General features: G+C 51.8%; 1 protein-coding gene across 1 annotated transcript in view; it reads left to right on the forward strand.

Moving 5' to 3' along the window:
- The first annotated feature begins 8996 nt into the window (after positions 1–8996).
- MAN1C1 (mannosidase alpha class 1C member 1) overlaps positions 8997–25535 on the forward strand; it is a 52664-nt gene continuing 36125 nt past the window's right edge. Inside the window, exons 1-2 of the mRNA XM_062509292.1 lie at positions 8997–9259; positions 9939–10840. Coding sequence (XP_062365276.1) covers positions 10274–10840 — 567 coding nt within the window. The 5' untranslated portion in view covers positions 8997–9259; positions 9939–10273. The remainder of the gene's footprint in view (positions 9260–9938; positions 10841–25535) is intronic.

Below are 25535 nucleotides of genomic sequence, written 5' to 3' on the forward strand. Positions count from 1 at the left end.
TTATTTTCCCTGTGGTTCCTTTTTGGTGGGTGGGTGGGTGGGTTCTGCCTGGATCAGGCCCATCCTGGGGAGGTGATTCCAGGAGAGCTGCAGCTGGACCCTGACCTCTGGCAGCTCCCAGGGGATGCTCAGAGGGATGCAGGACCTGGCCCTGTGGGGCTGCCTTGGCCTCCAGGTGAGGCTGAAGGGAAAAGAGAGAGGGGGAAGCTCCAGGCTCCTGTGCACATAAAGATCAGCAACGCCCCAGAATGTGTTCCTTGGCACTTTCTGAGTCACAAAGTGCTTTTCTCTGAGTTGCTGCAGTTGCTTTGTGAGCTCAGCCCTCTGCACTCCTGGAGAAATCCCTGCGGGGTGCAGACAGACAGACAGACAGACAGACCCTGCCTGTGCCAGCCCTGCCCTCTGGGGCTCTGCAGAGCAAAAATAAACCCCCCAGAGTTCATTTTCCAGCTGAATCTGCCTGCTGCAGGGTGAGCTGGCCCATCCCTGACTGATGGCCCTGCCCAGGGACAAACTGATCCCTCAGCTCTGCTGTGACCTTTTTTACCTTCCAGCATCCTGCCAGGGAAGGGAGGAGGAATTCACTGCTGGGAGGTGAGAAGTGGGGCTGGGGGCTGCTGGCTCTGCTTCCCCCTGCCCCAAATTTCTCCAGAGAGGACATGGGGGGGACTTGGGTGCCTGTCCCTGCTCTGGAGCAGCCCCAGCAGCAGCACAGAGGTGCCAGAGGGACATCCCAGTGTGACATCCCCACCCCCAGTGTCACCCCCAGCCTGTCACCAGGCACTGCCTCAATCACAGCCACCAGCCCCAGGTGTAATTAATGGAATTAAATGTATAAAAATCCTAACTCTGCTCTGCTGTGGCATTTTGATCACTTCTCCAGCGCTGTCACAAGTACAAGTGACAGCCAGGAATAAAACATTTGCGTCTCTGGCGTTTTTTATTACTTTTAATGTGCTGTCTTCTTTTTTTTTTTTTTCCTGTGAGTTACTGGAAATTTAAATTATAATGGTATGCTTCACTTAAAGAAAGTAGCCATAGCAACAGGAACATCTAAATTATTGCAGGCTGATCACTTCTCTGCTGGAGTCACATCACACCTTTCAAAGGCACTCCCAGAGGTGCAGGATTTTAATAGAGTTTTTTTTTTTTAACCTTTTTTTGCAAATAAACAAGCGAACACGTGGCACTTTCTCCATCAGTGCCTACAGAAAGATCTGAAGTGAAGAAGTGCCAGCTCAGTTTGCTACCCAGAGAGGAGAATCTTGAATCAGACTTTCTCCTCTGACTCAGTGGTTATTCTGTGTGAGACTGGAGAATTTCTGTCCAGTTCAGCTGCTGGAAATTCTCTGCTGAGCCTGCAGCATCAGGAATGTTCTCTTTTTTTTTTAATTCCCAGCTGGCTATGGGTTTATTTCTATTTTATTCTTTCCAAATTCCTACTTGACAGGACAAAGGGGAATGGGTTAAAGCTCAAAGAAAGTGGGAATAGATGAAATATTAGGGAGAAATCCTTCCCTGGCTGCCCCAGGATCCCTGGCAGTGCCAAGGCCAGGCTGGAGCACCCTGGGACAGGGAAGGTGTCCATGGTGGCAATGAGATGATTTTTAAGCTCCCTTCCCACCCAAACCATTCCATGACAACTCCAGCAGCTGCTTGGCATTTCAAAGGCCATGGGTCAGAGAACACCCAGATATTTTGCTTCCATCATTGGTGAGTTTTTTGGGCTGAATCAGATACAGCTTTCCACTCTATAAAAATTCCCTGGCTTTAATCATGGCCAAAACCCGAGTGATGCAAACAGAGCTGTCAAACGTGAGGAACAAGGAAGAAATAGAAAGGCTTTTTTTCTTTCATTTTTTTTTTTTAATTCCAATCTCAATTATAGGAATCAAATGCGTCATCTGGATCAATAGCAGGTTGAGATTGCTCAGCCAGAAAGAGTTTGGATATAAAAAGCTGCAGCTGAGAGGCTTCCTCCAAGCTGGTGTGTCATTGTAAGGGAAATGATGACAGTGAGCAGTGTCCCTTGGACAGCTCAGGGTAAGAACAGAGCTTCCATCAGTGTCCCCTGTGTAGGAACAGCATTTCCAGCCCGCCCTGATCTTATCCTGGTCAGGAGCAGCCTTTGAGGGATTTGCTTTTAATGTCCTTTGGTTCCCACTGCCCTGTGCTACATTCCCAGGTCATCCTGCCCTGCACGGCTGCAATTCAAATTGCAGGGGAATGAGCTTGTAATTAAAATCCATGAAATATTTCTAATCACTTAACCTTTACAGAACAAGAGCTGATGTGCAGAGAAGTGGCCGTGGCTCAGCCCACCCCAAAGGAAAATGTTAAAAACTGGGAAAACGTGTCAGAATTCTTTGGGTTTGTTCGTAAGGGAGGCTGGAGGAGGCTCCGTGGCCGTGGGAATGGAGGGGCTGCAGCTTTTGGGAATGGGATTATTGGGGTGACAGGAGCCATGTGCATCTTCCATCAGCGACTTTAAGATCAACTTGGCTCCACGTGTGAGTTAAAAACAGAGCACAGAAGGTGGGTGGTTGAAGAGGGATGAGAATGATGCAAAAAAATCTGCTGGAGCTGCAGATCCGGCTCAGGTTTGAAAATCACAGCTCCTGTGAAATCACCTGTAATAAAGAGCCTGTGACAGGAACCTGTAATTTCGTGGTTGGTGCATGAGGCAGAGGATGATCCAAGTGGCTCTGGCTGAGATTTATTGGTCCAGCTGGAAGCAGGAATATTTCCTGAGCAGGGATCGCCCAGAAACTCCCAGCCCTGAGCTGCAGAGCCAGGCTCAGCTCTCCCCTCCACAACTGGAGCCACAGGTTCCCCAAATCCACCTTCCCATCTCCCAGAGCAACCAGACAAATGCCAAAAAAACCCCAGGGCTGTGGGCTCTGGAGAGGATTTGTCATCCATGGTATGAGGCTGTGCTGCTCTGCTGGGGATTTTCTTCTTAAATGGGACCAGGTTTGATCCTTCACATTTATGTTTGAGGCTTTGATGGATCCACGAGGGTTCAGGGGGTAGTGGGTTGGCAAAATGTGATTGTGAGTGAAAAGAGCCAGCGCTGGGCAGGCAGGAGCTTTGTTTTAAGGGGATGTGAGAGGCTGGTCTTTGTTTTTTCACGCTGGTTAAACATGGTGCTCCAGCTGGCAGCTGGTGGCGTAGATCAAGATTAAATTGGGGAAGGTCTGTCAGAATCTGGGTCACCTGCTCCTCTGTGGTCTCCCGGTTATATTTCGAGCTGGCTTGACTCGCATCTGTGGAATGTGATGGGAGAGCTCCTGGAGCAGGAATTCAGGAATTCAGGTAGGAGCACTCAAGGCATTCCCTGCACCGCCAGCAGAGCTCCGTGCCTTACCCTGACTCCGAACCTCCCCAGTTGTGCTTTTCACATCCTCAGGATGAGGGTGAGGGCCCCGAGGTGGGGATGAGGCAGAGCAGCACAGGCTGGAGCTGCTCCCCCCATCCCAGTCTCGTTCCCCATTGCACGCGGAGCTGCAATAGTTCCAATTCCCAGTTCCCTTCCCTCCTCTCCCAGCTGACACAGCAGCAGAGATTCAAACCAGTGGGGTTTCCTCAGAGCCAGCCCGGGCACGGGAGAGCTTCGGGTTCCCCTGAGTGGCCATGGGGAGCTGCCTGGGGCTGCCAGAGCCCCGCCATGCCAGCCCAGGGGTGGCCCTGGGCACCCACCCGTGTGCTGGCTGAGGGCAGCCTGGGCATCCATTCGGGGCTGGCGGTGGAGGAGAGGCTGTGATGAGGATGATGAGGGTGGGGAGCAGCCTCAGCAGCCCCAGGGGTGCTGCGTGTCCCCACGTCACCTCTGCTGGGTGCCCTGGGTGGAGCCCCCAGGGATGCAGGTGTGTGCCTGCCCTGCGACTGGCACTGCTCCTGCTGTGCTGGCCCTGCCAGCTGCAGTGAAATGTCACCAAATCCGGTGAAATGTCACCAAATCCGGTGAAATGTCACCAAATCCGTCTCTTCCGAGTGATTAACCCCCCCCCCCCCCCCCAGAGGCTCGGGATGAGCCAGGAGCTGGGGAATGGCCAGGCTGGCAGTGATAAAGGCTCCTGGAAATGCTGATTTTAAGATGCCTGCCCTGAGGAGATCGGGCTTTATCTGATTTGGACCGTGTCAGGGAGGTGTGGAGTGATAACACAACACAATATCTGGAGAGATCCAGGCTGTGGTGGGAATCAGTAACTGGGGGGAACCTTTCTGCCTTTCCACACATGGCTGAGCTGTCACCTAATAACCCAGTAATGCCACCAGGGCTCTCTGAGGCCACACACAGCTCTCAAATGTGTTTTTAACAAATCATTTCCTCTCTCTGAAAGGCCCCTCCAGCCCTGGTGCTGCAGTGTATTCCCCTGCCATGCTAACCAAGTTCGATCCAGCAGGTGCAAAAATCCTTTTAAAGAGCAAGGAGGTGGCAGCTGGCCTGGAGGAGAATCCCTTCTGTGTGACCCCAGCGCCGTCAGCCACTCCATCATCAGGCCCTGGACTCTCCTGCTGCCTCCAGAACCCTCACCAAGGGATGTCTGCGGGCTGAAGTTCCTCCTGTTTCTATCTCTGAGCACTCGGAGCCAGCACAGGGCTGCTGTGGGATGAAAAGGAAAGAGCCCTGAGCAAGTTTCGGGGGAAAGCTCTGCAAAGTCAGCCAGGCTCTAAAGGCTTTGAGCTGGCTCTGCCTGGAGCCATGCACACAGAGGCTTTGGGGTGCCCCTGGATGCTGTCCAGAGTCCCAAATCCACCCTCCTGTGTGGCACAGGGGCTGTCCCCGAGGGCCACCGGGGCTCACTGAGGGCTTCAAGTGGAAGCAGACTCAGATCTGCAGAGGTGACCTCACTCCTCCCTCCCAGCCAGCTAAAATTGAGCAATCCCTGCCCATGTCCTGCACAGATTCCCTGTGCCCAGTGAGATCAGCCTGTCCTGGGTGTCCCTGGCTCCGAAGAGCCCCTAAACCCAGGAGAAAACCAGCAGTGGAGGGTTGGCATTGCTCCACCTCTGGACGTGGGTCCCCTCAGATCTTACCAATATTTTTTTTTTTTTTCCCCCCTTCCCAAAGCCAGGACAGAAGGACACAACCCTGAGACATCAATTCCCTTCCCCCAGGACTCCTCGATCTGCCCTCCTCTTACGTTGCTGATACCTGGCAGGTGTTTTTATAATCCTGTAATTGTTGTTTTTCTGTGTTCCAGCCTGGCCAGAGCCGTCTCCATCTGTATTCAGTGTGTGTGGCTGGAGCAGCCCCTCCGGGACAGCAATAAAAACCTGGGAGTTCATGCCCCACAGCCCGAGCAGCACAAACGCCTCCTCTCCCCTTTTTTTCGGGCACTTGGGGTGGGGACAAGGACAAGGCACTGCCCTGGGCAGGGTCTGCTCAGGCTGGGTGAGGCTCCAAGGAAGATATTTTTGTTTTTTCCTGTGGATCGAGCATTGCCCTGTGTAGTTTTAAAAGGAGGAAAGACGAAATCAGAGTGGATCTGCGGGTGCCTGTAGAAGATTTGTCATTTCAAGGGATCTTGTGGAGCGACGAGCCTGAGCTGGAAACAGCAGGAAGGAAAAACATTTCCCTGTTCCACACCAGCACCATAAAATGGTTTCATTTTTCTACTGACCGAGGGAAACTGGGAAGGACATTTCTGAACAGAGCTGGAGGATCACAACCCCCTCTGGCAGCGGCAGCAGGGGCTGCGCTGGCACAGCGCCACCAGTAAAGGACCGTGATCAGGTACTGGGTGATACTGGGAGACAAAAGTCCCGCGTGAGGGCTGGTGCTGGGCACCTCCAGGCTGTGCCTGCGTCACAGGACGGGTTTTGCCTGTGGATGCCACGTGGGACGACACCAGACTGGCAAAGCCACAACAATTCTGGGGCTGAGCTCCCCAGGCTCAGTTTAAATATAGTGCAGCCAGCGATTCATCCCAGCCAGGGTGGGACTGACCCGTTCCTCAGGTCGGGACAGATGAACTTCACCCTCAAGGTGACTGGAAAAAAGTTATTTTGGGGCTCTCTTCCTTATTTCAGTGCTTGCCAAGGAGCTGGTGCTGCGTAGGGCCGAGGGGGACACCCAGGGAAAAAGCTGGGTTTGTTTTGTTTTCACCAAATCCCTCCCTGATTTATCTTTTTGGCTCTGCTTTGCCCGAGCTGCGTTTCCTGACAGGTGAAGTCTTCGGCTGAAAATTATTCTTAGGACTTTCCCACTTGGGATGTTGTTTCTGCAGCCATCTAAAATAGGCTGGTGCTCCACATCCACAAGAGCAAATTCACGGCGTTCCTCTGGCCCTCTCCTTATTTAAGAAAAATGGAACACAGGCCTTCTGATGAGGCTGATTTTAATGAAAAAAAAAAAAAAAGAAAAAAGCTGCATCCTGCTCCATTAGTCACCTGGTGCTACAGGAAAACTGGAAATGTTCCTGCTCCTCTCTCCTCCATGCACCTTATGTTGTGTTTCTGCTTTTCTTCTATTTTTCAGCAGCTTTGATATTTTCCCTGGCACGCAGGAGGCAAGATTGCTGAGATGGCACTGGGATTCATCCCACAGCCAGAAACCAGGAGCAATTTCTTCTCTGAGAGAGGAATAAACATCGAGGCTCTGTAAAAGATAGTCTGGAGGCTCGAGTGCAATAATTGGGCCAAACTCCTTTGCCCTGAGTGTTATCTATCACTCTGTAGTTTGCTTCTTCACAGAAAGGTGGATATTAAATCCTATTTTTCTTATGCCCATAAAGGAAAAGAGAGGGAAAAAAAAAAAGTAATTTTCTCTAAATTATTTCTTCCAGAGCTGTTAAAAAAACAAGAATCATAATGCAGCAGGACCCCCATTTCCCCAGTAATTACACTCTGCCTCCTAACTCCTTCAACAGCAATTTCTCAATTTATTTGGCTTCCGTCTGGAACTGCAGTCACAGGCAGAGCTGGGCTCTGCCTTATTATTGCTCAGACAAAATTGTCTTTAAAATGTAATTAAACATTTACCTCGAAGACAATGCTTTGTCTTCTTTAAGAAGCATAATATCTTAATTTAACCTAATCTGGAAAACCTTCCATTTCCAAGCTTTTACCTCCAAGACAATGTTATGCTAAACACAGAGCAAAACAAAAAGATTTCCTAATTTAACCTAATTAAAAGATAAGCCTCCAACTTTTCCACCACCGCTGATGGAATGAGGAGTGAGGCAGTGGAAAATTGGGTTTGCTCAGAATTGTTTGTTTTATCATGCCTCTGCTTTGCTCTCTGCTGTCTATTTTTATTTATTATCCTCCTTGATGCCCCCAAATCCTCTTAGGAAGCGGAACTGCCCAACCTTTCCCATCCTGGGGCCTTCCCTAAGATCAAGGGACCACCACTGGAACAGAGAGCAGAGAGCTTTGGTTTGGTGGGGTTCTGTTGGTTTGGGTTTGTTTGTTTTTTTTAATTATTATTTTTTAATAAGGATGAGACAAATGCTGCCTGCTCCCATGGAGCGATGGTGTCTGGCTGGTGCTGGTCCCTGGGGGCTGCCTGAGGTAGAAATGCTGCCAAAATCCATCCCTGCTCCAAGGAATGGAAGTGGCAGCTGCCTTTGGCTCTCTCCTTGTCCTGAGCAGAACCAAAATTTTCCTTTTTGAGCTGTTCCAGAGGCCATGAGGAGCTGGTAAAGAGGAGCAGCCCCACCCCTCCCTCCTCTTCCTCAGCTGATGCCTCGGGTTTTAGCTTTTTATATTTTACAGATTCTTTGCTGCTTGGTGTGCAACTCTGAAGCTTCATGTTGGGTGTTGGTAAATTCTCTTCACAGGGGAGTTAGACACAACAATCCTTTTCCAGCTAGAAAATCAAGGAGAATTGTTACACAAAAAAAAAAAAAAAACAAAAACAAAAAAACATAAACAGCAGCAAAGGGAAAGGGGAAAACCAAGGGGTTGTGACTTCATAACCTGGACAATTAACCCCAATATGTAGATGAACCAAAACTTATGAAAGCGTAAAACTAGTGACCAGGATCCATCCTGGATGTTGTTGAATCCTGGCTGGGCTCTTGCATTGCCCCGAGTACACTCTTCGGGGCTTTTCAATAAATGCCTATTTTATTCCTTTTAACTCTGTTTAGTGTCTGTTCCAGATCTGCCTTTCGGGGCAGGCAGCCCCAGCAATCAGCTCAGGTGTTTGTCCCCTGCAGGGCTGTTTATCGTGCAGGAGGCACACACGAACACATCAATCATTCCTCTTCTCACAGCTCCAGCTCTTCCCAGACCTACAAAATGTTCCCTTTTGCCCTTTCCTAGGAGCTTCATCCTGCCCCCTTTCCACCCATCCAGTTATTCCTGAGGGGCTTCAGATGCCTCCTCCCTTTTCTCCCTTTCATTGCTAATTATGCAGGTTTTTTGAGGGCATTTTTTCTAACGTTTACGAGCAGAAAGCCTAGTTCACCATCCTCCATTCCGGTAGGGTATTAACTCACAGGGTCACTCAAACTTACCTAGTGATATGTTGAAAGTTATGGGGACGGAGCCCCTCCTGGGGGACCTGTGGGTAAATCGGCCCCTCAGAGCCCTCACGGTGCGCGAACATCGGCGCCAGCGCCGCCCACCGGCACCTGCCGAGCCCTCACAGCCTCTGGAGCCGCCGCGCGCCCGCAGCCCCCTTTTTAAAGTAGCGGCGCCTCCCCCTCCACCAATCGCAGCGCGGACGGGGCGTTCCTCGCGACCAATGGGAGCAGATGGTTGGAGAAAAGGGGCGGGGCCAACAATCCCCGAGCTCGGGCCGCGCAACTGTGGTAAACAACGGGGAGGGGCCAGCAGCTTCCCTGGCACGGGCACCAACCAATGGGCGCTCTCAGGGTGGGACAAGCAGCCAATAGCCAGCGAGGGCGGGCAGAGCCGTGCGCGCTGATTGGCTGGCGCGGCGGCGCGGGTTGGGGGGGGCAGCGCGGCGGGGGCGGGGCCGGGCGCTGTCGCAGTGAGCGGCGGAGCGGGCGGAGCTCCGTGAGGGCACCGGGCAGCGCCGCCCCGCCGGTCCCCGCGCCCGGCACGGGGGCAGGCAAAAACACAGCTCCGCAAGGAGCTCCGTGCAGTTCGGCGCTTCCCTGCTGGATGCTCGGGTGGGCAGAGAGAGGAGCTGTCCCCTGGGGAGCGCAGCATCTTCCCTCTCCTAACTGAGCTGGCACCCCCTGAGCGCTGGTAGCAGCGAGGGGCTTTTGGGATGAGCGGGCAGGACTGAGAAGATTCTGCCCGCTATAAGGAGCCGGAGAGGCTTGGATTTGTCCGAGGGGTGAGTAAACAGCGCTGGGGTAGCAGAGCGGCCGCCCCAGCGGGTGTGAGGCGTTCGGGAGCAGCGCTGGCCCTGCCCGCAGGAGCAGGAGCCATTTGGGGGTCGCCCGCCGGGCTTTGAGCCGTGTCCTGCTGCCTCGGGGGCTCTGAAAGTTGGGCTCTGTCTGTTCCACAAGGAGACGGTTTTGGGGAGGGGGGTATGGATAACTCTAACAGGCAGAGATGTGGGAGAAATTTACAGGGATCTGCTAGGTCAAACCAAAACCCGAAGATTTTTGTTGCCTCAAGGAGCTCAGCCCGAGCCGAGCTTTCCGCATGGCTGGGTTTGCAGCCCCATCCTCCCCAGCCTGGTGCGGGCTCCCGGCAGAGCAGCGGAGCAGCCTCGTCCCTGTGTGCCTGCTCTGTCCCAGGGCACCCGGCCCCTCCTGGGTGTCCCAGAGCACCGCGTCCTTCCCGGGGCTCTCCCGGTTGTCCCCCCGCCAGCGCAGCTCGGCGCTGAAGGGGAGATGGTGCAGAGCCGGGAGCTGCTCGCAGACCGGAGAGTTGATGCCGAGTCGGGACAGAGGGAACCCGACTGGTGCCGCTGGAGGGTGGGGGACCGGCCGGGGACAAAGGCTCGTCTCTCCGGCCGCATCCTCGGCGGTGCTGAATGACCGCGCTCTTGTCTCTCCGTGCTGCAGCATGAACCCGCCGCCGCCTACAGAGACGGGCTCGCACCGCCCCGGAGCCGCTGCCTGAGCCAGCCCCGGAGCACCGTCCGGCCGGGAGCCCGCACCGGGAGCAGCCCAGCCCAGCCGCTCGCCGCCCCGGCGGGATGAGCTCGCCGCCGCCTTCATGCGGGCAGCGGGGACGCTGAACCGCCGCTCCGCCCGGCCCGGAGTCACCCACGTGCGGTCCCCGGTGAAGGCGGCCGGTGGTGCCCAGGGCGGGCCCCGCTGAGCCTTTGGCCGCAGGAGCCAGCGGCAGCTCCCGGCGTGGCGGCGGGTCCCGCCCGGCGGCCGCGATCCGGTGCCCCATGGTTGTGCTGCGGAAGCTGCCGGGCATGCCGGGCTGGCCGGCGGCGCTGGGGCTGCGGCTGCCGCAGAAGTTCCTGTTCCTGCTCTTCCTCTCGGGCCTGCTCACGCTCTGCTTCGGGGCCCTCTTCCTCCTGCCCGATTCCTCCCGTTTCAAGCGCCTCTTCCTACCCCGCCGGGCCACCGCCTCCGCGTCCTCTTCATCCTCCTCCTCCTCGTCCTCAGCCTCCTCCTCCTCCACCCGAGACACCGAGCTGCCCCGCAGCCCCCCCGCCGCCGCCGAGCCCCGCCACGCCAGCCCCGCCGCCCCGCGCCGCCTGCGGGAGAAGCTCCGCACGGCCGCCCGCATGGCCGGGCCGCCGGCCCGCACCGCGCCCGCCTCCCGGCAGCAGGTGCAGGGCGGAGAGAGCCGGGCCCGGCCTGCCAGCGCCCAGCCCCCGGCCCGGGACACGCGGGCCCCGTTCCGCTTCGACTACGAGCGGTTCCGCCGGAGCCTCCGGCACCCGGTGCGCGGCGGGCGGCACGGAGAAGACGCCGAGACCCGCGCCCGCAGGATGAAGATCAAAGAGGTGGGTGAGGAGCGCAGGCAGAGCTCCCGGCCGTGTGCCCGCTCCCCTCCCTCCATGGCCCCCTCAGGCAGCCCTGGCCTCAGATCAGTGCTCGCATCCCCTTCAGGCAGCCTTCGACTTGTCTGAGCTCCCCTCAGTCAGACATCACCTCCCCTTACAGGTGTGTGTCCCCTCAGTCAGCCCTTACAGCCATGTCCCCATCAGACATCACCTCACCTGCCCTCAGCAGCCATATCTCCCCATCAGTCAGCCCTTGTTCCCTCTCATGGCTGTGAAACCCCTCAGATTTCGGGGCTGTGTCTGTGTCTGGGTCCCCCCTCAATCAGCTGTCACCTCCCCTCACAGCCATGTCCCCTCTCATTGCCCCCACCGCTGTCACCCACTCCTCACCTCCCCAGCCTCACCCTTATTTCTCACGCGAGGTCCCTTGCTCCCTCCTTTTCCCAAGGAGGGTGGCAGGAACTGGGGTGTCCCTGTCGCTGAGCACCCCGGGCTTGCTGGTGGGGTGTGACTGGAATTAGTGAAATGTGAATTTCAGCTTGGTTATTAGGGGGGGAAAAAAGGGGTTACAGGAAGGGAAAACCTGGCTCAGTGGGAAATGTCTTTGCTTGTTCAGGAATCTCCATCCCTGGGGGGGCGAGACTGCACAAAAGCCTGGAGATGACAGAACTTGGCTTGTCCACAGGGATGGAGGGACAGGATGCAGGAGGCTCTGTCCCTGTAGATCCCTGTGGGACTGGCACTGGAATTGTCCCCCGTGCTGGGAGGAGACAATCCAGCCTGGCTGGGGAGGAATGCAGGGGTGTCAGGGCGAGGGCAGGGCTTGGCCCCGTGCCTGCAGCCCGTGCAGGAAAGGCTGGCAGGCAGCACGGAGCAGGCTGTGTGACCCAGTTAACCAGGTTTGTGTGGGATTCCAGCGTGCCTGTCGCATCCTTCACCGTGATGGATAACCAACTTGGAGGGAATTCTGCTCTCGGAAGGGGTGCCAATAAGTAAAAAGCACAGATTTAATTAAGCAGAGTATAAATTTCCTGGGTCTGTGCTCTCGCAGAAGTGTGGGCATCCAGCAACGGTGCTGCCCTGGGTTGAAGAGAGAATGAAGTCAGGGAATATCACACTGAGGGCTTTCATCCTCTCCAACCTGCACCTGAAAAACAGTTTTTGAATCTCCCCTCCTATATCTTTGTCAGGCTCTAAAACAAAGGCTGCACCGCTGGTAAAACTCCAACTCCTCTGCCAGGCAGCCAGACACAACACACCCGGGGGTGCTGGGCTCCTCTGAGATCCCAGGCAGGACTGAGCCATCCTTTCCTGCTGCAGGGTGTTTGGAGCATTCCAGTGCCTGGATCTCTGCAGGTTCCCACCTCCAAGGTGTGCCAGGGAGCACGAGATACCCGGGAATAGCCCGGCTTCCATTTGTGCAAACAAATCAAATTGAAAAAATCAAATTTAGGGGAAGCGAGTGGCATTCAGTCCTTCATTTGGAGTTAATTATTTTTTAAATATAGCATTATTCCAAGCTGTATGGATTCAGCCCCATCTGTTTCTAACAGCCATAATCAGTGCTGGGTAGCAGAGTTAGAGTTTTCAAGGATGAGAATCCATAAATATTAGTTTTATGCTGACAGCTAATTACTCTTCAAACAGCCCTTATTTCTTAAAAGTGCCTACACTTCTATTTATTCAGAGAGAGAGAAACAAATATGGTGCTGAGATAGGAGGCTGAACACGAAAAACAAGGGAGGGTGGTGCAGCCTGGGGAAGAGATAAGGTGTGTCTCTTTTTGTTAATCAAAAAGACAAGAGGAAAACAAACCAGGAAGGTTAGAAGACAAATGCTGCATAAAAAGAAACAGATGGAGGAAAAAAAAAAGAAAAAGAATTGCAAGGAAGAAGTGATGATACAGCTTTTGGATTAGCAAATATTGCTCACATGGTGTGAGATGCCAGAAGGGCAGGTGGTGGCTGTGCTGCCTGTTCCGTGTTTGCAGGAGCTGCAGGTGGTTTTTCTCTCCTTCCTCCAGAGCTGTCAGTCCTGTGACTTGCTAAAACCAGTCCCAAGCTGTCCTTGTAGTGGAAGTTTTGTTATTTGCTTTGCCTTCCCTCAGGCCATTCTCGCAGGTCAGCACCTCTAACAGGTAGGATGGGTGTGGATGGGATTTGCTGAGATTTTTTTTTTTTTCCCATCTGCCTGCCAGATGAAAGCCAGGAGGAAAAGCTGCTGCATGATCAAAAATACCCAGAGGTGATGCCTAGCCTAGAGAGTTGGAGCTTTCTGTTTTCCACAGGACCCTTCAGAGTGAGGAATTCCAGTCAGGAATCCCAGCTGCTGTCCCTTCTTTCCCACCACCTCTGAGCTGCCTGATGCTTCAGCTGAAGAAGACACAGTACCATGACTTTCCTGGGTGCTCTTGTGTGGAAAGTTGCAGCTCAGGTGGCCCTGCTAGACTTTCCCTGCTTTAAAAAATAGAGTTTAGAGTGGGAATCCCTGTAAGCTGTCACTTTATTGCTGTTTGGGAAGGCTGTTTGCAGTGTGAGGAGCAGGGCTGGGTGGATCTGCTGGGCTCTGTGTGTGTGCAGTACCTTTAACCAATAAAGACAAGCCCAGGGTCACTGAACAGCTGTTTTCTTGAGAAATAAAGAAGAGAGCACCTGCATTGCACAGCATTTGCTGCTAAAGGTCCTTGGTCACCTGCAGAACAGTCTGGGATCCACTGCTGTGTGTCCCCAGGGCTGGGGCACTCTGACCTTTCCAGGAAAGCTGCAGAAAGCCAAATAACAAATCTGCAGGTTGGGAAGTTTTGGAAGGGATTATTAATCTCTTAAGATGACCTCTGGAAAAGGTATTAGCTGTGTAATTGATCAGTCAGGTATGGCTTTGGGGATTAGCTGGTTTTTTACATGCGCCGAGTACAAATCACTGATGCTCAGGAAAACAAAAAATAAAAAAAGAGAAATTGTTGTAGCTGGAGAGTCACTGCAGAAATGCCACGGTGGGATTCCATATTTATTTGGTCTCAACAATTTCCAGATCAAATTGGCTCAGGGAGAAGTCAAAATTATTTCCCCTCTAACTGCTGCCTCTGCAAACCCAACCTCAGATCTGAGGAAATCAAACCGTGTGGTTCCTGCCTTCTGCATCATAACCAGTAATAAAGATTTTGCTGGTGGAGCTGAGCTGACAGTTTTGCTGATGATGGATGGAGCCAAACTTGCTGCACTCCTGCTGCCTTGGACTCGTGGCTCTCTTAGGTGGGGAGACAGGGAAGAGCATTTTCCTTAAAGTGTTTTTATACCAACCAGGGCTTAAAGACAACCACTGGAACCAGCCAGAGCAGAAAGTTCATCATTAAAGACCTCCAACTCAGTCGTGGGATGGGTGGAAAATGTGAGCAGAGGAAGAGATTCTCCCCCCTTTTCTCCCCCCTTTTCTCCCCCCTTTTCTCCCCCCTTTTCTCCCCCCTTTTCTCCCCCCTTTTCTCCAGGCACATTTCTACGCCTGAGGTGTGGGAATCCCTCATGCCTGAACCTGACAGTGTCCTTTGTCCCTCTCAAATGAGGAAATGTGTCAAATGCAGGCAGGGACTGTTCCCTTGGGGCTGACACCCACATTCATTTCCTTTGCAATAGTGATACCAAAGCCTGTTTGTTTCACAGTGCACCTCTCTTCATCCTGGCTTTTCCTCCCATCTCCACCTCTACCTGGCTGTCCCCCTGTCCTCTTCTAACACAGCTCTAAAGATGGATTTGCTCTCTAAAATCAGCCCCTGGGGGGAAGGAGGCACCACAGCCAGTGCACACAGTTACACTGCATCACTCTGTGCACATCAGCAGGTGGATCAGTCTTCCAAACACAAATATCTTGACAGTTTATCACTAAAAGATAATTAGCAAGAGACAGGAATGTTATCAGGAGCTCAGCCTCTGCTGAAAACCCCTTGGTGTTGGTTGCTGAGTTCCCTTTCTGTGGTTTGTGACCACAGTGAAAAAAACTGCTCATGTTTTGGGGAAATGCTGCAGGTTCTCTGATGTTTTTGCCACAGCCCTGACCCCTGCCAGGAGAAGTCTGAGCTAGGAGCTGGCTACCTCTCTGGTACACCTGTGTGGGTTTAGGTGTTCTGGAGCTCACAGGTGCCCTGGGGTGGGCTGTGATCACCAGTTTGCCAAAAGCAGGGCTCAGAGCAGCTCTCAGGCTGAGCTGGGCTGTGAATCCCATTGTTGGCCATTTCTGACCATCTCCCTTCCACAGCCAGCAGGATAAAGGTGTCAGACCTCTCCCTTTGCCTGCACTGTGCAACTTTGTGTTCTTCCATGTGGAGAAAATGCTTTTTCTTGCTGCACTCTGGGGCTGAGCAGCACTGCAGGCCAGTCCTGTAATCTGTGCTGCTCTGGGTACGTGAGGAGCACCACGCACAGCTCCAGCTGGAAATGCTCCTCAGTGAGCACATCTTCCTCTCTGAGGCACCAGGGGAAGGTCTGATCCTGTGTGCTGGGCAGATGGAAACCCAGGGACTTCCACCAGACTGGCTCTGGCTGCTGGGGGTAAGGAAACCAGTTCTCAGTAAAATATTTACTAAGCTGGAGTGGAATTACGATCTCAGACCAGTCAGATGTGCTGTGATCAGACTGTAATTCTTTCTCTGGGGTAGAAATACCTCTGCAAGGGAGAATTTCTCTGCAGTTTGAAGCACTGGCTGGCTCCAGCCTTGCTGGAATTTTCCTTTGCTGCACACTCCTCCTGCATTTATTTCCTGAAGCTGTGAAAGGGGTACTGTAGTGTAAATCCCACAAATGGTGCATGCAGTGGATTTTTTGCTTCAGTAGCCTCTGGTGGATTGATGCAAAGAGAATTTAGACCTGACCTCGAGCCTGTTTTAGCTGTAGGGGATACAGTTAATTGACTAAAAATGTATTTGTTCTGTTGGTAGAGTGCAGGAGCCCAGGAGATGCCTGGCGTGCTGTGATCAGAGCTGTTTGCCTCACTGATACCTCAGAGCTCACCCTGACCCAGCTCTCCAAGCTGAGGGCACTCTGGAATTTGGGAGTGCTCTGCAATTTGCAGTCATTTGCTCTTCTCTGCCCATATCTAGCAGTGAAAGCACTTGTTCCACAACAACTAAAGTTGATGCTAGACTGGTTTCTGAACTGCCACTTACAGCCAGCACTGCAGAGTGATGAGTGGGGAAATGACTTTCCAGGATGCCCACAGATGTGTAGTGCTGAAGGACCTGCACTCCCCTGCATCACTTCAGGAAATGCACATCAGCTCCTGGAAATCCTTTGGATAGGAGGGTGGTTTTGGGGCAGGGGATGGAGCCTGGCTGTGAGCTCTTAGTGTAACCTCCCTGCTCTTCCATCAGTCTGGGGCCTGTGCACATCCAGGTCTTCAAATATTTACTGTAAAGCAGTCACCTGCATTAAGATTCCATCTTTCCAGCCCAAATTTTTATGGACTCATGATTAACTTTTAATCAGTGATCAAATCTGCACCTTAATGGGAGAAGGATTTTTCGTGCTAAGTGTTCTTTCCTTGGATTCTGTATGCAAGGCTTTGCCAGATGAGGTTCATCCATCATGTTTGGTTTACTCTGTGATTCTGCTGTTGTACAGATTGTTTATCACTTTGATGGTTTTGAATATGTTCTCCAGTGTTGAAAACAATTCAGATTTTAGATGGGGTGGCTGAGAGGGAGGAAGGGAAATGTACCTTAGTACTGAATGAGAGACTGACCTGAATATAGAACTGACATGGAGCTGTCAGGGGGAGAAGGAATATTCACTCTAGTGGTGGCAATAGGAAATCTTGGTGCTGGGAGCATTCTGATTTTTTAAGTTGAAGGAAGAGACTACATTTACATTCCCCAGAAAAATACTTTTCAGTGGATGCTGTGAGTGGATTTGGCATGAGGAGCACACAGTGCCATGATTGCTGTCTTTACTCTCGGTCCCCTGGCACTTGAGTTCATCATCTGACACCACATTTTGGAAGGGCTCCAGAGGAGCTGTCATGGGCAGTGGTGTCTGTGAGCTGCACATAATGTGAGGGCTTTGTTCACCATGGCCCCAGAGCACAGTGGGAGCTGTGCTGGAGGACTGGATAATAAACATCCCCTACTTATGGGACAGGATGGCACTCATTTGTACCCTGGCTAACGGGGCAGAGCACCCTCTGCTAATTCAAGCAGGACACTTTGTGTTCTGTTCCTCAGGGCAGAGCCATGGCACCTCTGTGAAATGGGGCACATGTTGCTTAGTCCCTAATCCAGCAGGAAGATGTGTTTCCTCCTGGGCAGCCCAGCAGTCCCTGGGAGGACACTGGAGCGTGAGGAACAGCAAGAGGCTGCACTGAGCTGAAGTGACACCCGTGCTTCCCTTCTGCATCTCCTCATCCTGCCAGCAGAGCTGCAGAGTCCCCTGTGTGAGGGGAATCAAAGGAGAGATCTCCAGCAGGAAAGGGGAATTGTGCTCCTGAGGCTTCTTCCCTGAGCTGGAAGGTAACAGAGTGTAGCTTTCTAGGAATGGGAACCTTGTGTGCTGAAACCCTCCCGTGCCCTTGGAGCCATCTCACAGCTTGGGACTTGCCCCATCCCTGTGTCCCTGTGTGTCACCCACCCCTGCCCAGGGTGCCCTGGGGGCTGTGGGAGCCACAGGCACCTGCTGTGATCCTGGTGCCTGTTCCTGAGGGGAACAGCTCCTCCCTGGGGCACCCTGGGGGTGTCCCCAGGCTGCACTGAGCTTTGGTTTCTCTGTGACCTCTCCCCTCTGTCAGAGCCAGTTGAAGTTTTCCAGCTCAGGAGTTTCCAGAGAGGACAGGCAGACGACAGCGGAGCAGAAAACGGTCCCTGGGTTTATTTGAGCTAATTGCTCTAAAGGCTGGGATTGAGTGGGAGCCAGGAACTCATTAGTTCTAATCTGGCCTCCAACACTCGCCTTGCGTGGCCCTGGAGCTGTTGTTAGATTTCTTCTCTTAGATATTGCAAGAATAAGAACATTAAATGCAAGAGATGGTGAAATCCTGCAGCATCTCATGCCAGCAGCACAGGATGATGATACACAGTGAATGTTCCTCCTAGAGAGTGTCCCTTCCCTTCAGAGGGACCTGGTGGCAGAACTGCTGCTGATCTCTGGAGCAGCGTGGCCCTGCACACTGTGTGTGCTGATCTCTGGAGCAGCGTGGCCCTGCAGTCTGTGTGTGCTGATCTCTGGAGCAGCGTGGCCCTGCAGTCTGTGTGTGCTGATCTCTGGAGCAGCGTGGCCCTGCACACTGTGTGTGCTGATCTCTGGAGCAGCGTGGCCCTGCACACTGTGTGTGCTGATCTCTGGAGCAGCGTGGCCCTGCACACTGTGTGTGCTGACCTCTGGAGCAGCATGGCCCTGCACACTGTGTGTGCTGATCTCTGGAGCAGCATGACCCTGCACACTGTGTGTGCTGATCTCTGGAGCAGCGTGGCCCTGCAGTCTGTGTGTGCTGATCTCTGGAGCAGCGTGGCCCTGCAGTCTGTGTGTGCTGATCTCTGGAGCAGCATGGCCCTGCACACTGTGTGTGCTGATCTCTGGAGCAGCATGGCCCTGCACACTGTGTGTGCTGATCTCTGGAGCAGCATGGCCCTGCAGTCTGTGTGTGCTGATCTCTGGAGCAGCGTGGCCCTGCACACTGTGTGTGCTGATCTCTGGAGCAGCGTGGCCCTGCAGTCTGTGTGTGCTGATCTCTGGAGCAGCGTGGCCCTGCAGTCTGTGTGTGCTGATCTCTGGAGCAGCGTGGCCCTGCAGTCTGTGTGTGCTGATCTCTGGAGCTGTGTGTGCAATGTCCCAGCAGCCGTGCTCAAAGCAGGGCTCTTGCTCCAATTGTGTTAACATGATTTCCCTGGGCAGGGAGGGAAGTGCAGAACCGTGTACTTTGAGAAGTAACAAAGGATAATGATAAAGTAATAGTGTTTCATCCATCCTGAAACGCTCCTGTTGCCTGCATTAGCCAGCAGGATAAAATACAAATAAAATACTTCCATTGGAAACGGGATGTTTCTGGCTCTCTTTCATCTGAGCCTCATTTTTCTCTGGAGTTATCTAGGAAGGACACGTATTGACTTTGGAATTCAGCACTGATGAACCCAAACAAACCCTTGGCTGATTTCTGGTGCTGTTTTGGCTTTCCTGAAGGCCTTTCTCCAGCACCAAGCCCATGTCAGGATTGCTGAGCCACCATGGCTGTGTTTGATTATCTTATCTCTCAGAGGATTGTGCTGGGTGCTGCTGAGCCCAAACAACCAGAACACTGTTGCTGCTGGCTGTGGTTCTGCCCAGTCACAGCAAAATAATTGTCACAGCAAAATAATTCAAAAGGTTGGTTTCAGCTCTGGCTGGTGTAGGATGGAGCCATGGACAGCTCTCTTGTCTTGGTTCTTTTATTGCTGGCTTTCAAAGGCTTAAATAAAATGTTGAGTGTTAGGGTGGGATTTGGTGAGTGGGGACTGTTCATTTGGTCTGTGGGTGCCCTCTTGCACTGTCACAGAGGAGTCTGTGAGCAAGGAGCTGCCTTCTGCCTCTAATTTTGATGAACTTTAGTGGCTCTTTCCTGTAGCTCATCACCCAGATCCCCAAGGCTGCCATTCCTTGCTTTATTCCCAGCAGTCCATCAGTCTCTGCTGGAGCAGTGCCAGGGCTGAGCCCTGCTCCATGGGAGGTCAGGCCCCTCCATCCTGCCAGCTGAATCCGAACATTGTTCTCACATCCACCCCACCAAGCTGGTTTTCATCAGAGATCCGGTGTTTGTAACCTGGTTTGTGTGATTTACTGTGGGCTCTGGGGTTCCTGGAAGGGTTGATCAGCCTCTGATAATAAATTTGCTGCTGTGGTCCAAGAATTTCTTGTACCACTTGTGTAAGGTGACAGCTCTGACACGTGGCTCTAGGAAGGCTCTGAGTGAGTTTCCTGTGTCTGTTATTAGCTATTACCTGTGATGAATTATTGGACTAATCTCAGCTGACTACTTAATACTTGGGAATTGCTCTGTTCTTCTCTTCAGAAGTTCCAATCAGGAGGAACTCTGGAAAAGAGAGAGGACAGCAGTGCTCCAATCTGTCCCTCTGAGCAAGGACTACAAAGACAGATGGGGAGCAGGTGAACCAGCAAGAAATCATTAAACTAAACTCATCCTCCCAGATCTCTCCTGCTAAGCCATCCAAGTGTGAGATGAAGCACGAGGTGTGCTGGCAGCCCTCAGCCTCCCTCTTTCTCCTGTTCCAGCATTTGGACTGAGACAAAGCCAGTTTCCAAACAGATGTTCCTCCTGCTCCCTAAATCCATCCTCACAGTGCAGAACAGGAGCGATGCAGGATGACTCTTGGCCTGTATTAATGTTGTTTTTTTTTTTTTTTCTTCCCTTCTTCCTTTCTTCGGTTCTCCCATCTGCTTCTGCTGTGTTTTGGGGCCCTGAGCCATCCATGTGTCAGCAGCAGTTCACACCTTGTGGGTGCTGGGGGAGAGGCAGCTCAGCAGCTGGGCCTGGAGTGGGAGAGGGAGGCTGGAATGGGGAATGGGGAATGGGGAGAGTCAGGGTGAATGGAGCATCTGAGGGAGCCTGGCAGGGAGAGACGTGCTGCTCGTGAGGCTCATCCTCTCTTGTTCTCTCTGGGAATGCTCTGGGAACCTTCCCTTGGCTGAACGGGAGCTCTTCAGTGTCCAGCCTGTGCTGCTGGGATTGGAGCCCCCCACAGAACCCCAGCTCTAGAGCACCCAGATCTCCATCCCTCAGGACTGGCAGGGATGGAGATCCCTTCCCTGCTGCTGCTCTGGGCAGCTTTTACTGACCTGGCTCCTTGGCAGATTTGCACACTCATCTCTGGAGCCTGTTTACTCTTTCTCTCCCAAGCCCACTGAGGATTCCTCCCATGCTCTTACATCTGAGGCTCAGGAGTATAAAGCTCCTCTCCTCTCCTCTCCTCTCCTCTCCTCTCCTCTCCTCTCCTCTCCTCTCCTCTCCTCTCCTCTCCTCTCCTCTCCTCTCCTCTCCTCTCCTCTCCCTTCCCCTCCCCTCCTTATTGAGCTTTTTGACATTTGTCCTACAGGCTGTCAGACAGACAGGCCCAATAAGTTCTGGATACTTCGTATTTCTTTTTTTCTTTTCTGTGAAGAAGAAAAGCAAAATGTTTCCAAACCTTTTCTTTTTCTTCCTTCTCCTTGCAGCATTTTGGGTTACTTATGGCTACAGCTCCTTTAGAGCATCCCCCTGGGCTGTGGCTCTCCAGAAATGAGAATCCTGTGCAGATGGTATCTGTAGGGGAAAGGAAAAAAACCTTCCCTTGTCATAATGCAGGTCTGGAAAAGCAATCCTGCTTCATGTTTATGCTTTCATCCACCTTCCATTCAGTGTGGGGGGATTTTGGGGAGGAGCTGCTGGATCCTGGCCTGGCTGTTCAGCTGTTGCCTATGGGATGCTGGGCACTTTGAAGGAGAATTTGTAGGCTGTGTGTAATTAGGGATTTACAAAGCCCGTGTGCTGTACATGCTTGAAGGGAAGCAGCTGAAATGGAAGAGCCCTCGAGGCAGCCTGCAGGAATGAGAAGGTGCCCAAAATCTTAAGAGCTCAGGGAATTTCTTGGGTGGTTTGTGCTGCAGGCACAAAACCCAGGAGGGAACTCAGAGGTGACATTTGAAGGAGCATCATTGCTAGGAAAGTGATTTTTTTCCCCACATTCCTTCCTTAAAGTGTGCTGGAATGCAATAGTAGTCACTAAGACAAGCCAGACTGTCCAGCCTGGAGTGAAAAGGACTTGAAAAAATGCAAATAGCAGTGTCACACAATGGGTATTGGTGGCTTTCTGCTCCTCCTGCTGTCCTGTGTGCCTGCAGCCCTGGCAGCAGCTCAGGACTTGTCCTGTTTGACAATCATCTCCTGATACACAGCAAGAGTCAGCTTGGCAAGTCAGCTGGGACTTCGGGGTGTAAAACCCCAAAGTCCTTTTAAATGGAACCTCACCTTTCTTCCCTGAGTTCCTCGTGCTTACAGATGTTGCTCAGAGCTGCTTCTGCCTTGTGTGCTGACAGAAGGGAGATCAGAACTGTTCCTTTGGCTTTTAGCTCTTCTTTCTGAAGTGTCACCTCTCCCATTTCCAGTCCTTCCTGTACCCTGCTATTCACTTTCTCTGGCATTGTACCACAGCATCTTCACTGTGGTCTGCCTCACACGAGCCCCAGTCACACCTGCCCTTCCACACTGACCCCAGTCCTTCCTGCAGTGTTCCAGATGATCTGTGGAGTTCCCATTCAGGGAAGAACTCACCCCTCAGATTTACCAGGGTCAGCTCCCCTGGCCAGGTACAAACCTCAGGGCTGCCTTTTGCTGCCACCTCCCTAAACCCAGTGACTGCAGTGCCTGAGTGGCCACTGGAAGTGACAAGCTGAGGACAAAAGGAATATTTATTTATTTATTGTGTTTATTGCTGGTGTGGCTATGCTCTGGAATATCTTGAGTCTGAGCAGCTCTAGGGGCTCACAGGGAGCACGAAGCTGAGCTGTCAGGGTGGCCAGGAACACAAATTCCTTTTATTGCTGGCAGGATTTTCCCCAAGCTTTGATTGTGGGAAGTGAAGGAAGAGGAGGCTGCAGTTTCATCTCTCCACTAAATCACACCATGCTTTGGTCTAGACTTGCAAATTTGTTCTCAAAACCATTGTCAGCCTCTTCCAGGCCAGCATCTCATTACAGAGCTAACTGCAAAATCAACTGCTCTTGCTGACATGTTTCCTGATTTAGATGCAGCTGGATCCAGCTGGGCTTTAGTGCCTCAGATAGCCCTAGAAGGTTTTATTTTTTCCCCCTCTTGACACAGTTAAATCTAGTTGCATTAGGAATTTAATTAGGTGGTAGTTTAATTGTGGTTTGAGCTGTTTTCTCCCATTCAGCTTTCCTAGCAGGGACTGAGTCTAGGAGACTCAAGTTTTATTTCTGTCCTTGCCACTAACACTGACAACCTTGGGCTGCTCTGTGCTGGGCTTTTTCCAGTCCTCCCAGTGCAAATCAAGCTTCTGGTCCTGCTTTTCCCCTGGCTGTGGTGGGCAGGGAGTGCTTGGCTCTGCAGGTCTCTGCTGGAGAGCTCACCATGACCTGGCTGGCTGGGAACAGCAAGGAGAGATTAAAACTTTTTTTTTTTCTTTTTAATATTGTAACTTGCTGGAATGTGATTTCTTCTGACTTCCCAAAGAATTCCCCCATTGTTGCAGTGATGGAGATCATTTTTCTGAGAAATGGCTGTGGCTGTTGTGCAAGAGAGGGTGAGCTGTGATAGCAGCTGTGGCAGAAAAATCCACCCATGCAGCTTTGAGAAGGAGTTTGCCAAAAAGAAATTGAAGCAAAGCCCCACTCACCTGCTGCTGGAATTGCTCTGTTGTATTTACTTCCAGATAAAGCTGCCTGTAGCAGCAATTCCTCTGTCTGCCATCTCCCACTGAACTCTCAGCTGATGTTTGCAGGAGCTGACAGGGATGGAAGTTTTGGGTGAGAATCCTCCAGGAAGAGCTGGAGCCCCAGGGAGGAGTTCTGTGCCCAGGCTGCTGATTTAGGTGTGGAAAACCAACCTTTATCTTGTGTCTAAGGAGAATCTGAGCAGAACAGCAGCAGATGTGAAAAAGGTGAGGTTTTCCTGAGCTTTGGGGGTCATTCCAAGGGGTGTGTTTGGAGAAATCTGCTTTTGAGAGAGTTGGCTGATGACAGGAACCAACCCTGTGCTCTCTGGGAGGCCAATCAGCCTGGAAAGGGAGAAATCCCAGAGCTCCAGGGACTCCTTCCTCTATCCCAGGGTGCTCCAGCCTGGCCTTGGGCACTTCCAGGGATCCAGGGGCAGCCACAGCTGCTCTGGGCAGCCTGATGGGCCAAGTGAGCTCAGGCTCAGTGCCCAGCACCCTGGGTGTTTCAGTGCCCAACACTCTGGATATTTCTGTCCAGTACACTCTGGATATTTCCACCCTGCCCAGTGCTCTGACAGGAAAACTCTTGAGTGTGTTTTAGATGGAGGAGCTGAGGCCCAGAGCAGTGGAAGTTACCCAGAGGATGTGTCAGAGTCAGTGGAGAGCAGAGAGGAAATGGCTGAAGCTGGGATTTGGGATTGTGCTCTCCTGGCTCAGGTTTTTCCCCTTTGGCACCAGGTGAAAGGATGAGTTTGATTTAAGGTGGGAGAAGAGAGGGGGTGTTGGATTAATTCATCCCAAGGCGAGGCTCCTGCTTGAAGGTTGATTAAATGGAGAGCCCTGCAGTTCCTGAGTATTTCATTCCAGGCAGGAGAGAACATGGCTGCTGCAAAACAGGCAGGTTAGCCTTTAAATTGCTGGGGTTCCTGTTGGGATCTATTGGATTTACTGTAATCTTTAATTAGAAGGTGTAATTACTTTAGGATGGATTATCAATGTTGGTGTCCATGTCCAGGAGTTGCTTGGTAACATCCCTGGAGCTGCAGCTCCTCCTGCTCTGCACTTCCAGGCTTTTAAACCCAGCCAGAGGGAGCCTCTGGGTATCAGTGTCTGCCTAAATGGAACATCTCCATCCTCTGGAGTGAGTACACAGCTTTTTGTTATCATTTTGCTGTTACATAAAAGCATTACTGAGGACACGGGCCCTGAGAAGTAAGCTGAGAAGTTGCTCAGCTTTCTATTAAAGGTTTTCAAATGAATCCCAGCTCTTTTATAGCATTCTGCCCTGCTGTTTGCCTGGATATTTATATCTCCATGTGATAATACTAAAGGCAACACAAAATAAACATGATGCTGTTTCATTACCTTTTCTGCACATCCTGAATTATACAAGTTTATGCAAGTCTGATAAGGGAAAAAATACATCCATTATTCCAAACAGAAATGAGTTACCCAATGTGTTCAGGCAGACTTCTTCTACAGGACTGACAGTTTCTCTTTTTTTCTCTCTCTTGTCATCTGGCAAATTACATTTTATACAGCAGGAGAAAATAAATGACATTACTGCAACTTAAAAAAACCCACACTGGCACAGGGCTGCTGTGGGGCAGCAAAGAAGATAAAGGTGGGAAAGAACAGGTCCTGCTCTGGAAACTGAGAGGACAAATAATCTGCTTCCAGCTGCAGGAAAAGGAAGACAAGTGGGGAAAAAACAAGTTAGGAATACAATGGGGAAAGAAATATTAAAATGACACTCACCCCCCTGCCCTCCTTATTTTTTAACATGAAGTGGAAATTTCTTTGATATTTTATAGTGAAATATTTGAAGGGGAGTTGAAGGAAGGAGGGTAAAGGGCCACAGAAGTGGTTATCTTGTGAAGATAATGGCTGTGTGTAATGTTCCTTGGAAGTGCCTGAAAGGGGCTGATTGGTTGGTATATTTAGATTTCATCTTTTAAGCATTTACTAATTATCCCAGTCTAGATGGATAAAACTAATCAAATAGCTGTTTGGGAATGCTCTGCATTTGGAAATCTTCCCTGTTAACAAAAGGAGGGCAAGTGATGGTGAGGGGGAGCTTTTTATTCTTCCCTCTCATCTCTCTGCCTTTTGCAATTCCATAAACCCAGAGATTTGAAGTGGTTTAGTTATTAAATATGCTTCAAGATTTGCACATCTCTTCAAAGCGAAAACACTTTCTTGGTCAAGTTTTGTATCCCAAGACCTATTTCCTCATTACCTGGATCACAGCATCCTCTGAATGCTTTTTGTTCTGCTGCTGCCTCTGAAATGAAA

This window comes from Cinclus cinclus, chromosome 26 (assembly GCF_963662255.1).
Source record: "Cinclus cinclus chromosome 26, bCinCin1.1, whole genome shotgun sequence".
In the NCBI taxonomy this organism is placed as follows: domain Eukaryota; kingdom Metazoa; phylum Chordata; class Aves; order Passeriformes; family Cinclidae; genus Cinclus; species Cinclus cinclus.